The 14,747-nt window shown below is 45.5% G+C and overlaps 1 protein-coding gene across 1 annotated transcript in view; it reads left to right on the top strand.

The window, feature by feature from the left end:
- The window catches only part of Wdfy4 (WDFY family member 4), a 210,618-nt gene that overhangs the window by 106,539 nt on the left and 89,332 nt on the right, over nt 1-14,747 (top strand). The window contains exon 39 of the mRNA XM_032919360.1: nt 13,884-13,961. Within this exon, the coding sequence (XP_032775251.1) occupies nt 13,884-13,961 (78 nt within the window). The remainder of the gene's footprint in view (nt 1-13,883; nt 13,962-14,747) is intronic.

The following is a 14,747-nucleotide window of genomic DNA, read 5'->3' as shown; positions in this document are numbered from 1 at the left end:
TGACAGCGGTCCTGGGGTGGCTGGCCAGGGTAAGTGAGGCCTCACTCTCCAGGACTCTGACCTGCACCCAGATTAAAGGCTCACAGAGAAGACACGGTAGCTTATCTCCAATGTACATCCCAACTTCGCTCTGAGCTCTGCAGGAAGCTGTGAGCTATGCTGTGTTTACCATCCACTTAATGAAGGGTGGCTGACTCTCATATATCCGTTCAAAGTGGCCTCCCCTTTGCTCATTCATTGAACAGACATTGATGAACCAGTAAGACAATGCCAATCTGATGCACGTCAAGTGCCTACCTGACCTTCCCAATATGATTTTCTACAGCATGACTTTCCTCTTGGTTTGTTCTGAAAACTTCTCTTACTATATAGCCTGTCTCACTCATAACTTGAGGTTGCAAAGTCCAAGCACTAAATAGTCAGTATTAATGTAGCTTGCCTAAGCGTGGTTGCCTGAAGTTCTTTTCATAGCGGTCATCCTCACCCTTGTCTGGTGACCCCTTTACTCAGATAATTGTCACAGTACTTCATGAACTCTTCAGTCAGCCACATCTTCGACTCTTCTTTCGATCAGCCTTTCACCAATGGTTTGTTTGGGGTGATGGGGCAAGAGTGCAAAGCCATTCAAGAGAGCAGGCACTGAGGTAGTGCAGTTCCCATGAGTCAACAGCTCCTTTTCTACCTGGGGTCGCCACTGCATATTGAAGGATGTATCATTTCTAAATCATCCTTGTGCTATGATTTTGTAAATTAAATCACAAATTGTAAGCATTTAGTCTTACGATTTAAAGGAAGCCTGCCTTAAATCCTTTTGAAAATTGAATGTGGGCCTTGAAAGGAGAGATCCTCCGGGATTGCTCTGAGGTTCCAATGTCTGCACATGAACTTCCTTATAACCTTATAACCTGAAAACTGGACTTATGTTCTGGGCTAAGTGTCCCCATCCCAGTAAATGCTTTCAGTTAGGCATTATGAATTTTGGAATAAGGTGACATACATTTTTGGTGATTTCTTTAAATTCAAAATTTAAAGACTTAAATGTATTCATCAAAGGAAAAAAAAAAGCTTCATTGTTCCCAAAGACAGAAGTGTCCCCAACTATATAAATGATAGAATGGCAGATGGTCGTGGAGTGGAGAATCAGGCTGGGGCCCTCCTGAGGCGTTGCTGCCATTCACAACCCGCTAGGCGCCCCGCTAGCAGCCCGGCCGCTGGGGCGCCTGTCGCGTGAGTTACTGCCGCGTTCTCGTCCTGGGACCCATCTATTATGAGAAACCATTTTGGTTAATTAAAAAAGTCTTTCAAAGTCTCAGAACGGGAAGTTCAGAAAATTTTTTCTCTTTGCCGTTGTTGATGGGGGTTGGTGAAAACTTGGCTCGTTGGCCTGACAAAGAAGAGAGGAGAGGTTGCACGTAGAAGACAGTGTGAGGAGAGTATAAGAAAGCCTTTGAGTCTGGCCTTGAGTGGGCCGAGCACGAGACTCAGGGCTCTTTGACTACGAGGCTACCAGCTAGTACTACCCCAGCAGAGAGAATTAAGGCAGTGGCTGGGAGCTTTGAGTCAAAGGAACAATGCAAGTGAACAAGCTTGGATTGGACCAATCTGGAGTCATAGACTTTAGCAACAGGGATCCAGTCTACAGACTGGTGACAGTGGAGAAAAACAGGAAGGCACCCTCTTTCCGTGGAGAGCCAGACAGAAAGCCAAAGGAATGAATGATGAAGAAGCCTTGGGGAGAATCAAACAACCAGAGGGGAAATAAATGTCTGCTCTGTCAGAGAGTTCTAGAAGACTTCCCAGGAAAGTGACAATGGGGTGAAAGAAAAGACAGTGGCAAGGTCCTAAGGTGAGAATGTCCTTGGGGCTATAGACAGACCCCTCTGGCTGAATGTAGACATCAGAAGGAGGTGTGGAAGGAGGGGAAGAGGAGACAGTTGCTAAGCATTGTCCCAAGTTCCCCGGGGTCAGATAGGGACATAATTCTAGTGAGTCCTTCTACTTCTGCGTCTCTATCTGCATCCATCTCTGGTTGTCACTGTTCTTCTCCATTAGTCCCTTCTCCAGCATTTCACACACAGACTCTTGGTTAAGGCTGGGGATTAGAATGCTAAAAACAAAACAAACGCATTGCCCCTGACTGTAACACTGCCCCCTTTAGGTAGGTAAATTACTGCGGCATGAGAGGAGGTTTTTGTAAGGAAACCAGAACCTAAGCAGGGTTGGGAAGAACTCAACTTGAGACTTGAAGGAGAAAGAGGGTGTAAAGACAGATTGATGGGAAGAGAGTGGCCCCTTCTTATGCGAAGCGACAGTCAGTTATGACCATGGCCATCTGCCTGTGGGCCAGCTGCCAGTTTGGAATGACTTAAGTACCATATCTAGTTTTATGTATTTATTTATATTTTTGACTCACTCTCCAAATTATTTATGATACATTTAGACGAATATGCATTCAATAAAGAAATGAGATTAGAAAAGATCATAGAAGCAAGTGGTTTCTGAGGAGTTAGGATCATAAATACAAGGTCTATAAAGATGTGAGTAAGTCAAAGCTTCCATCTAAACCCAGCTTCCTGGGAACCATCAGTGCTGGGAGGTTGGAAAGTTCACATACTAATGTCTCATCCAGTAACTGCTGCTACACAGATACAGGGCCTAGGCTTGAGACTAGGGGAACAGGAAGAACGCAGCAGATGGTGCCTGCCTAGCAGCTTAGCCCTGCCTCGGCTTGCCTTCACTCCCCTACTGTGACTTTTTAAAGATCATACCCATTGGTTGCCCTGTCACTTACTAAAAACCATCATCAAGTCCCGTGATGCCTCCGATCCAGAACCACTGGGCAAGCCCTCCTGTGCGCTGGCTTTTTACCACATCTCTGCTGTTCCCACGTTCATCTTACGTCTTTCATGTTCTGCTCCTGTTAGACCCTCCACCTGGTTGTAAGAATTCACTTTCTTCTCTTGGGCATTTGTGGCCCTCTCTACTTGGAGCCTCCACCTTCCATTGGCCAATCCCCTTTCCGATGCTACTTCTGACAGCCCACCGCACCTTGTCTAGACTGACCACGACCCTGGTCTGCCTCGTCTTAGTCTTATTTACTCCTCTCAGAAGAGTCTCAAGTCCACAGTGAGAAAACACTGCACCCTGCTCCTCTCTAAGGCTCTGGAGTCAGCACAAAGCTCAGATCAGAGGTGGCATTTGTTTCTATAATCTTTCCCCCACAGTGGCTATCTCTGTGAGTATCCAGACAAAGGGAGAAGAAAACTGGTTCCTGACCAGGTGATTGAGACACATCTGGTATGGATCAACCAAGGGCACTGACTAGCAAGCCCTGGCGTGGGTCTCAAGAGTGCCAGAGTAACAATTTTGGTAAGTGTTCTATGGGTAACTCTACCCTCTGCCTCCCTTGTGTGTGCATGTGAGCATACGTGTGAGTATCTCTCAGAAAGCTCCATCCAGGGCCCTGGGTGGCAGCCAGTGCTACCTTAAGAATGAAGAGCAAAGGCCTACTCTGAGGGAGGAAGAAACAAGCAGGCATGGCTAAGGGTCCTCAGTAGCCTACTGAAGGCATTTCCGCATGAGTTCTAGCTCCTGTTTACTTTCTCTCTGTCCGTGAAGTACCAGCAGTGTTGTTCAGGTGCTTCATTGTCAGGCGTTGCTTGGAGCGACAGCACCTGCTGTAGTCCGAGCCTCCACAGCCAAAGCCTCCCAAGTCCCCAACCCTACACCTTTCAGCACCAACAACTGCTCCATCAGTGGGAGACTTCGCACCTGCCCCCTTTGATAAATTGTAGCCCCAGCATGGGTGCAGCGAAAATGCATCAACTTGCCCATGAGGCTATATGGTTCATATGAAGTATAAATCAGTTTGTGGTTTATATGCATGAGTTGTCTGTCACAGCTCTTCATGGTTCTGCACACCTTCCAGAATCTGCCAGACTCTACCACTTTTGGCATTGGCATGGAGGATACTGACACGGCTCAGGCCTTCATAGCACAATGCTCTGTATGGACCAGCATCAACTATAGATATTTGTTCCGTCACTGATCTAGAAGCTAGAGCAGAAGGTTAGTCTGAGAGCTTTCTCCTCTGTCTACTTGGTGACTCTTCCTCCAAGGTGGTACTTGGAGGAACCAGGGATTAGGACAAAGTGCAGCCCCTTACAATGACTTAAGCCTCAGGACATGTTTCCTTGAGTTACAAGTTCCTGGACAGAACTCACTGCCCATCTTTCACTTGGGTCCCATCTTGTAAGTCCTAAAAGTCTGTCGCTCTCTGAGGAGAAGTCTTGTGAGTGTGACTTCAGAGACACAGCAAGAATATGCTGTGAGGGAAAGGCCAGCCTAGTGACATTTTCCAGCTGTCTCGAGATACACAGAAGTCCTGACAGCCTGAGAAAGAAGAGACGGTTGGCTTGCTTCCTCAAGACACCTCGCTTCTTGCAATTTTAAAGTCTTTATTCCTGGCTACACTAGAGTGCTTTTTTTTTTTTTTTCAAGTAGTCATTCTCCATGTACTCATGACGATTGAATTTAATAAAAACATCACAGTTCAAAAAAAGACACATTAGAACCCACTGTTCATCTTAGAAATTAATATGTGAGTGAGTTTAACAAGAGATGGATTGCACTGCGGTGAGCCGGTCCCTCTTCACCCACTCTGGGCCCCAGTTGTTTGTCATTATTGCTGGAAATATGATTATTACTCCAGTATTGCTTGACATTTATTACGGATCCAGGGGCTGAGCCTCCACAGCAGAGAAAAGTGCAATTATCTGGGCACTCAGAGTAAGAAAATCTCCTGGCCTAGGCCGTCCAGACCCTGGCTGGTGCAGAACCCAGGCTGACGTAGACCTCAGGCTGTTCTCTTACTCTTGTCTTCTTCACAGTGGGCAGCTAGGATCTTAGAGCACAGACAAACAGCAAACAGGGGAAGGGTTGCCTTAAAGTTTTCTCTTTTTTGCTAATTGCTTCTGTAATTTAACCTCATCCAGATTTTTGTAAGAATGCACAATTCAGGGTAGCTATGTCATCTTTATTTGCAAGGTGTAAAATATAGGGACTGCCAAGGCACAGCCATCCCTTTTGTCCATGGTTTCTCTTTTTTGTAGTTTCAATTTCCTGTGGTCTGAAAATATTGGATGGAAAATCGTAGAGATAGTTTTTTAAGTTGAAGTTCCACATTGCTATGGTTGGTGGTGTATGTGTGATGAAGACTCTACTCTGTCATGCCCAGGTAGTAAATCGCCACTTAATCTGACATCCCCATGTCCCCATGCCCTTACACAGCCAGTTCCCACCAGTTACCAGGTAGCCATCTTGCTTACGTGATTTCTTTATTAAGCACGGCAGTCTCCGGCAATCGGTGATCACACAGACCACTGAGGCACCCAGTGCTTGTGCTCAAATAACTTTTATCTTGCCTGTGAGCCACCCCTCAGTCCCAGCCAATAGGGCTGCTAACTCACATTGCCAGAAAGGCAGAGAAAGTTGGAAGTTGTCTACAAGAGAGACAAAATTCCTATGGCTGGGATGCTAAGACCTGTGGTCATAACTCGCCTCCTACCTGTGAGGTGGCAAGGAGGGAACGTTTATCTGTAGTCATCTGTCAAGGCCAAGGGTCTGACTCTGGCACATGGCTACTGACTCAACTCCAGGCTTCACTCTGTCTTCTCCAATTTACCACGAATCCAGGGTCGCCTTGAGGATCCACACTGCATGGACTTGTCACCCCACCCTCTTAGCCTCCTCTGCCCAGAGACAGTCAACACAGCTTTTGTTCTTTTGTGGGTTTGAAGTATCAGCCAGCTATTTTGCAGAGTGTCTGCCAAATTTTACTTGCTTGCTGTTCTTCTCGTGTCATGGCACTTTGGAAAGGAGAAGACAGAGGTCTGGAAAGATCATGTTAATGAGTATGTGAGTCACGTGACATCATCACACTGTATCAACCTTCATCACGCTGTGAGATCATATCTGCCAGCCGTCTCTACTGCCATTTGCTTATTTCTCTCTTCCCCCCGTCCCTGGGATTCACCCCACTAGGTCTACCCCACCATTAAAATGCAGGGATGAGTGAGCCTGATCTCCTATGGCAGCAGAATGGCCATCAAGTTCATCATTTGGTATTCTTCTGTGAGGAAGGGAAATGTTTTCTCCGCCATCTAGGTATCCACTCAGTCTTGTATTTATCTCAGTGTGGACTTATCTATATTTATTGCAGAATTAGGGCTATGACCCATTGAGCTCTCCAGCGACGTGCCTTGTTTTTCCAGTTGCCAATAACAGGCTTCCCATTTGCTTTACCATAACCTTACTCTTGATCTCCCTCCCTGAACTCAAGTATGTTTTTGTTGTTGTTTGGTTTGGTTGGGGCTTTGCTGGGGTGGTACTCAGTTTTTCTCAGACAATGGCTATGGAGTCTAGCACTAAGCCGTACTTCCAACACTCACAACTGTTTGAGTTGTATTCTAAACCACCCTACCATTTCTGTTGTGTATATTCCTCAGGAAAATTCCAGTTTAGCCCCAGTGACAGGCACTCTCGGATCCAACTGACCCAAAAGAGCAAGTTCATTTCTCACTTACATTTACTCTAATGCAGCACATACACTGCAAACTGGCCACAGATTCAGAGGGCCTTAGCCTTGGTTACTCTGACTCTCAGAGCAGCGACTATCTAGAATGTTCTGTATACTGATCAGGTTAAAGTAGAGCTTAAGGAGACATCCCCCTGATCTCTTATAGCCAGGAGTCAGCAAGAACTTTGATACCACAGAAAAAACAGGAGGAAGGATCTAGAACTCTTGGTCAAAGAGCACTAATATGTGTGTGTGTGTGTGTGTGTGTGTGTGTGTGTGTGTGTGTGTGTACATATATATATGCTTTCACTAATATATTCATGTGTAAATGTTTTGATCATCTATATTATAACATATCTGTGTTTTCATTTTCTTTTCCATGCACATGCAATTGTCATTGCTTTCATTGTAATTACCTATTGTTTTCTGTTCCATAAAAAAAAAAATCACAGCATGGCAGGAGCGTGGTCCCAGGTCACCTTTTTCTGATACTAGAGCTTCAGTGAACTGTTGTGTAGAGCGTCTGGTTAGGGTGGCAAAAGGAAGAATCCGTTTGTACTGCGGAGACTCGTGACAGTCCTTTATCGTGAACAGTCCGCAATGACTGGGGAGTATTCCATGTGCAGATATGTAAATTGCTTCATTGTCAGCTTCTATAAATAGCTTGGCCGAAAATAAAAATAAAGGCCAACTGGGTGTTTGGGCAGACATCTGATAATATCCTTGGGCTAGATTATCAGCAGTGAAAAGAGATCAGAGCACTAAAGGACAGCCCATTGCTGAGCCAGGCCGCGGAACAGTAGCTCTACCCAGGGACCCTGAGCCTCGGCCCTCCCCTATTGGGGGACTACAGGACTAATGACCCCTCTCACAAGCCAGCAGAATGATTCCTATCAGTGGAGAGCGGGTGCTTCCCATTTGGACAGTAGTGTCACCAGCAACGGGCCAGCCCCAGGGATACCCCTGGCGAAGTGGCATCATGAAACTGGGACCAGCGACTTAAAAATGGTTTCTAGATGGGATATAACCCACTCCCCATCTCAGAATCAGACTTGTATCCTGAAGCACTTGCTTCCCCGCTAAAAAGACTCAGAGAAAGCAGGGCCCTGGGTACCTTCTCTTAAAGCCTCCAGCAGCCTCTGCGGGCCCATTGTTCTGCTTCAGAAGCTCTTGAGGTCTTTAGCAGACTGACAGTTGCTAAGCCGAGGCTATTCGGTTCCTATAAGTGACACAAACGTCTGCTGTGAATCTGTCCCTAATCTGTGTGCCCGGTCCACTGTAGTCCAAGCAGATGGGCCTCTGCCCTTGGAATGACCCACATTTCCTTACTCGTATCCCTGCATCCTGTGGAAACAGCCTTTCAGGTTTAGGTTTATTTAGCATTGGAGAGATGCCCTAGGTGGAGGTGAACATGGGGGAGAAGTTTGTGGTCCATCATCCTCTCTTTGCTTCAGTGTCTGATTCAGCTAATAGGAGTAACAGCAGCTCAGGCTTATGGGGAAGCTGTGCACACACACCCCTTGATTAACACTGCCAAGTGTTCTGTGCCTGTCAGTAGAGAGAATAGGGCAGCGTCTGGATTCTCCATGCTCGTAGATAAGTCACGGCCGAGCTGCTGGTCAGTCCCCCTCCCGTTTGCCCCACACAGGACTCCCGCTGATCCCTCAGGGAGAAAGCAGACACTTCATACTTCCCTTCACTGCTCTAGAGATGGGAGCTATCAGGTGTGAATGCCCTCACTCTGCAGGTGACACCAACCTCTAATCCACATATGAACCCCTAATCCACATATGAACCCATCTGTACCCCTTCCCTCCAGGGTCCAAGCAGGAGGGGGCCATTGCTCATATCCTGTGCCACCAGGGACTTTTCTCTTGTCTTTGCTTTTTGGCCTGTTCTTCCTATTTCCGCATCCCGCCTCTGCCTAGTGTACACTCAGAACTTGGTACATGTTTTGGACTGAATACAGGACTCTCCACTATTCACCGATGCTCCTGTGTGCTGTAGAAAATGGTGTAATCGATATTCGTGCCTAGCCTATGAACGTCTATGTACTTCGGGTCACCTTTAGATTACTAATAACACCAGCAGCAATCCAGTGCTGTGTATGTGGTCGTTACACTGTACTATTTAAGGAATAAAGGCAAGAAAAGAATCCCCAAATACTCATAAAACTAACTACATAGCGCTGTATATGTAAGAATGTGGATTTAAGGTTTTTGTTCCTCACTTGGTTGACTCCTAGAATGCTCAAGTCTGTCTTACTCTACCCATCGGAGCCTGTCACCTTGTCCCCACCTTCGTTTCTCTTCTTTTACAGAGTCAAGCTTCTCAAATGTGTTGTTCATATCTACTATGTCCACACTCTTCTGTTCAGTCACCATGAACAGCTATGGCCGATGGAGTCGTTCTTCCAAATGCTTTGTAGCCCGCTCTCTAAGTGTGGACTCACGTCCCTTTCCTGGCCTCACCTAACTGCTTGCCTTCTGTGCCCTCACCGAGCTTGAACCCTTGCTTTTAACCCAGTTTTTCCCTCTGCTTCCCTTACGACTGTCTGAGCCTTTGGTCTGAACCTTGCTAGGGTTCTCCAAGTTTCAGACTCTGTCCCATCAGTACACACTTGGTTCTTCTGAGGCATCCTGTGTGGAAGCTTAACTAATCCCCGACTTCCAATAACTCACAAATTCATATTGACCTGATCCACTTTCCCGAGCTTTCCTCTGGGAAGCCTCAGCTGTCTATTTTTAAATTATACTACCAACTCTGCTCTTTCCCTCTTGTTTTTTCAATCTCCCTTATTATTTTCCCAGCTTCTGAGATTTAATTCACACGGGTAAGCAAACCAGGAACTTTAGAGTTAGCCCTGCTCTCTCATGTGGTCATCACTCCTACAAACGTTTCTCTACTGGTGGTCCGTTGGTCTCTATACTTTAGAGCCTGGAAATTACAGAAACTTAGTGGCTGCTTGTGTGTTTAATGATAGAGGCGAATCTAACTGGATGTGAGCGTCTCTTCAGAAATAGAAACAGCCTTGGCGACAGCTGCTACAGACAGGGCATTGGTTGGTTTGTTTGTTTTAACTTTTTACTGATTCTTTGTGAATTCCACATTATGCATCCCAATCCCACTCATCTCCCCAACCCTTCGTATCTGCCCTTGCAACCTCCCCCACAAAAGAAGATAAAAAATATATAAATAAACAAAACAAAACACCATAGAAAACGTGTCTCGGAATCTGTAGTGTGCCCCACAGTGCACCCTTTTGTCTACACATCGTTACCTGCAAATGTTCATTGCAGTGAGTCACTGGTCTGGTTTGAGACCTCTCTGGCTTCTGCTACAGCAGAAATACTGGATCCTCACCCGGATTTCTCTTAGTTAAGGATGAGACAGTCATAGACAAATGCCAGAATTTTCCATGAATGTACTTTTGAAGAGAGTAACTAAATCTTTTTTCTTTTTCTCTCAACTGGTTGTATTTACAATTCTGGTATTTTACACCCACAGTTTCTTGAGGAGACAGTTTACAACCCACTTCCATTCCACAGCCCCATTTCAGCTTCCTACCAGCTTAGCAGATAGGTGCCTGCTTTCTGTCCCCACATTCACTTCCTGCAATACCGGACCAATGCAAACCTTTCTATCATCTTGCTGAAGTGGGTGAGCCTGGGCCTATTTCTTCCCGCTCCCCACCCCCACCCCTGCGCAACTCCAGGGCAGTCAGACAAGGTCTTTCCGACTGGTGCCAAAGTTGCTATCAGAAGGCATCTGCTCTATCCCAAGGGCCCCCGAGAGTAACCCATTCCTAATTCAAGTTTCCAAAGCATTGTGTTTGGAAGAATTGGGGTTCTTGCCTTCGGTGAAGCAGCTGTGAGCTGCTCAACAATTTATTGATCATAAGCTTTGCTTCAGCTATAAATGTCCACCGATGATGTAACAGAAATATTGAAGGAACTTTGGCAAACAAAATTAAAAAAGAAAAAAGAAAGAAATCATCCCATACTCATTACTCCAGAGCTGGATTTTTTAAATTATATTGTTTTCCGGATTTGCCAAAAAACAATTTTCTATTTTATTGGAACATTATATAAAGGGAAAATGTCCAAATGACAAATATGTAAAATAAATATTTTAACAAAGAGACCGTATGGTTGCAACCCAGATCAAAAGCACGAGGCTAGCAACACTGGGGGACCCCCTAGCCTGCCTAGGCATCCCATTCTTGCCACAACCCTTCAGCCCCAAATTCTGCCTCTCTCCTCACACTGAATATTATCTATTACTTTCCCACATTTTAAATTTTATATAAATAAAGTAGCAACATATATATTGTTCTGTAGCCTTCTTTCTCTTCAAATTATGTCTGTGAGACTCAGGGACATTTCTGCTCACAGCAGCTGCAATTGATTTTCTGTGTGGTAAAGGGAATTCTCAAGACTTTCTGTCTCAGGAACGCCTTGCATCCTTAAAAAACATTGAAAGATCAACCCAAAAGGTTTGTTTGCATAGGTTATAAATACATTGACATTTAATGTCAAGGAAATTAGACCAGAGTTTAAAAAATACTGCATTTATTAATTAACTTGAAACACTAATTTAAAATCTATTGTCTGTAAATATAAAAGGTAACTTAATAATTACAATTTTAAAACAAAAAGACCGAGGATATTTGTTATTTTGTATTTTAATAAACACCTTTGATTCAATGTCTTACAGTGTGCTTGGGGAGGAAGTAACAATTTCCTTTTTAGGAAATATAGGCGTTTTCCTTTGATAGTACACCAAGACACAATGAATAGCAACACTTAAAGCTCACCTGAAATCTTAGTCAGTGAGACGGTTCCACTTTGCAACATTCAGTTGTTTTTCTCTGTGTTGCATAAAGAAGAGAGACTTTAATCCATATTGTATTTTGGAACGCATTATAGCACGTGTGTCACAAAAATTAGAAATACTGCTCTCCTGAGCTGCATTCAGGTTGTTGAAACATTTCATTACTCTGTGTGCCACTAGGTTTTTGTCAACTCAACATAAACCTAGACGTATCTGGGAGGGAACCTCGGCTGCAAAACAAAACAAAACAAAAAACCCCAACCAAAACAAAAAAAAAAAAAACCAACCAAAACAAACAAACAAAGAAGCAAACAGAACCACCTCTGAGTAGAAAGAACAATGTAAGGGCCTGAGGGGATGGAGGAGGAGAAAACAAGGCCCTGTAAATGAACAAGATCGAAAGACACAGTGCACAGTGCTCATTAGAGAACAGAGGCAGCAGGCACAGGACATGCAGGGGGCTGCCCCGGGCCCTTTGCATCTATATAATGGCTTCAAGTGTGGTGTTTTATGGAATCCTGAGTGTGCGAATCAGTCAGTCTTTGTTTTTTGTGTCCTCTTGGGCTTCTTTCCTTCTCTGTATGTTGTCCAATTCCAATGTATTAGCTTTTGTTTTGTTTTATCTTATCTTATTTTATTATTCTCAGAAGCCTGTTTGTTTTCTAATGAGAGAAGGGAGGTAGATCCAGATGGGAGGGGAAGGAAGGAGAGGGGAGGAGGAATTAGGAGGGGTAGATGGAGGGAAACTGGAAACCTTAATCAGGATAGATTAACTGAGGAGGGAAATAAAACTATTTTCAATAAAAGATAAAAACAAGAAGAGGAAAAAAGGAAAGAAAAGAAAAGAGAAGAGAAGAAAAGAAAGATCCAGGTTGGAACCTTGGTACAGAGAGGGGTTTTACAAGAGAATATTTACAATGGACCAATGAGGCAAATGTGGTACAGTCAGAAACACGGAAAACACGCTGTTCAATGCCTCTGCCCCTGGAATGAATAAAATCCAAATTTACACTATTTAAAAAAAAAGTACAAGCTGCCTCTATAATGTTGGTCTGTATGTGAAGCTGTAGTGTACTTTCTTGTTTAATGGTCAGTAACGGGGAGGCGAGCTCACTGTGGACAGCACCACCCCAGGGCAGGAGTTTCTGGATGCTCAGGCTCTGGGGAAGCAAACCAGTAAACGGTGCTCTCCCGGGGCCTGTGCTTCAGCTCTGCACCCAGGTGTCTGTCTTGTGTTCCTGCACTGACTTCCCTCGGTGGTGGAGTGTGACCTGAGAGGTTGATTTTGCTTGTGGTGTTTTATCACAGCAGTAAAAACCCTAAGACACACAGTAGAGAAAGGGGATACTCAAGTCTCCAGCGGCCTAATCAGAAAGTCCCCTGGCTGTTGGGTAACTGCAACATCCCACCTTTGCAGGGGGACGTTCCAGGTTTTCCAGCGTCCTGACCCTTCACCTCTCCCTATGGTAACAAACGCCCACAGTTGTTTTACTGGGGATGGCTTATTCAGTCCAGTCATTTTCAAGAGAATATCAGCCAAGTACTAAATGGTAGTCACTGTGGTTTTGTCCGTCGGCCACTCTTTCCAAGAAAAACAGTGCTATTGTGTGTCAGAAGCCACTAGTCTGGCTCGCAAGGCTGCTGACTACATAACCACGACTCCCTGAAGCAGCCATCAGCTGTTGGGGTACCCAGAAATGCTTTATGTAGACTTTATGTAGATTTCCCATTTTGGCAAGCAAGTGGACTATTAAGAGAGTTGAAGCCTGTCAGAAACCCACCTTTAAGTATTCGTTCCACAGATGTCTCCAACATAAGGCTGCAGCAGCCCTATTCACAGCCTCTCCATCTCCCCAAGTCTCCTTACCCCCTGCCAGAGGAGGGCACCGATGCAGACAGGCCCGTGTCATTGTTTGTACTGCCCTGTTTCCCACATCTTGATTCTTTCAGTCTGGACATCTTGGTGGACTTAGGGATTAACTCTCCAGCCACACCCAACCCCTTGCAGCCATGAGCCCTACTAAACTTAGCTGTCTATAGGCTACTTTCTTCCTGCTTAGTGGTCCAACCCCCGTTCTATTTTCAAATATGCAAATATCTCAAGGAAAGATGCAAAAAAACATTGACATTAGGCAGACCTTGGTGGGTTCTCTTTCTTTCCAGGGCTGTGGAACTGACCTCTCTCGGCTGCCTCTCTACTGTGGTAAGGGAGACTACCCAAAGCTACATTTTGGTGATTGTTCTAAAGAGGAAGGCTGAGCCTGTCACAGCTGGAAAAGAAAGGGACACACAAGTGTGGGTGTGAATGTGTCTTGTTAGGAGGTCAGCACAGGCGAAACCACTAGTCACGAGACTGACTGGTTTTGACAGCAGAGTCTTGGCCACCATTCCTTGGGGCGACTGGTCAGACTGGAGGCATGTGTCCCGGTCTCCTGGTATCACTAAGCTGTGGCTGTCTTTCTGTCTTCTCCAGGATTTTGTGTCCTGTATAGAGAATTACAGAAGGAAAGGACAGGAGCTGTATGCATCCGTATACAAGGACTACGTGCAGGTAAGAAACTATATCTTCCTACCATGGAGTATGCTTGGAGTCGCCTTGAAAGAAGGGAGAGAGAAAGAGGAGAGAAAATCAGAGGATCTTGGTTTAACATTTTAGAGCACACACGTCAACAACTGCTCATCAGGGATGAGCTCACCCTTCTTGGCTCGAGCAGTGGGAGCGGCACCCATGGCTGAGCAACAGAGGGGCTGGCACCTGTTGCCGTTCCCACCTGGCTCAGTCCCCAAGCCGTAGGTGGGCACTGAGATCCCAAGGTGCCTCAAAGCCTTCTGGGAGCTGGAAGCATCATCACCGTTTGGGCCTGGTATTTGGATGGCCTCACTGTAAGGAGGAAATTTCATCTTAAATAACACCACGACTCAGTAGCTAGTTGTGGCATAGTGTGGATTTGGCAAGGAAAGAAGAGATTTTTAAGAAAAGGAGGAATTGAATTTGGGACTACCTGGATGTTTTGTCTGAGTAAGGGAACATTTAAGCTGAGACCTGTAGAGGAAGATATGGGCTGAGATACTCTTAGGAAAGTGTTTTGGCCAGCGTGGAATGCACGTGAAGGTCCTGAGGGAGGAAGGAACTGGGTACCATTGATTAGCTAGAAGAAGTGGTGGAAAGGCCTGGGCTAGGAGACAGAGTGAAGATGAGGCAGGGGCAAAGCACAGGAGGTTCCTGTCACATTGGGACTTTGACTCTAAATGCAGAGGGCTGTCACCAATGAGGGCGAGTTTAGACGTTTAAAGACGTGTGTGGGCTTCTGCACAGTCAAGGCAGATCACGCTCAGG

The sequence above is a fragment of the Rattus rattus genome, chromosome 13 (genome assembly GCF_011064425.1).
Source record: "Rattus rattus isolate New Zealand chromosome 13, Rrattus_CSIRO_v1, whole genome shotgun sequence".
NCBI classification, from domain to species: Eukaryota; Metazoa; Chordata; class Mammalia; order Rodentia; family Muridae; genus Rattus; species Rattus rattus.
Note: the sequence above shows the minus strand (reverse complement) of the source record. Positions and strands in the feature narration are given on the sequence as shown.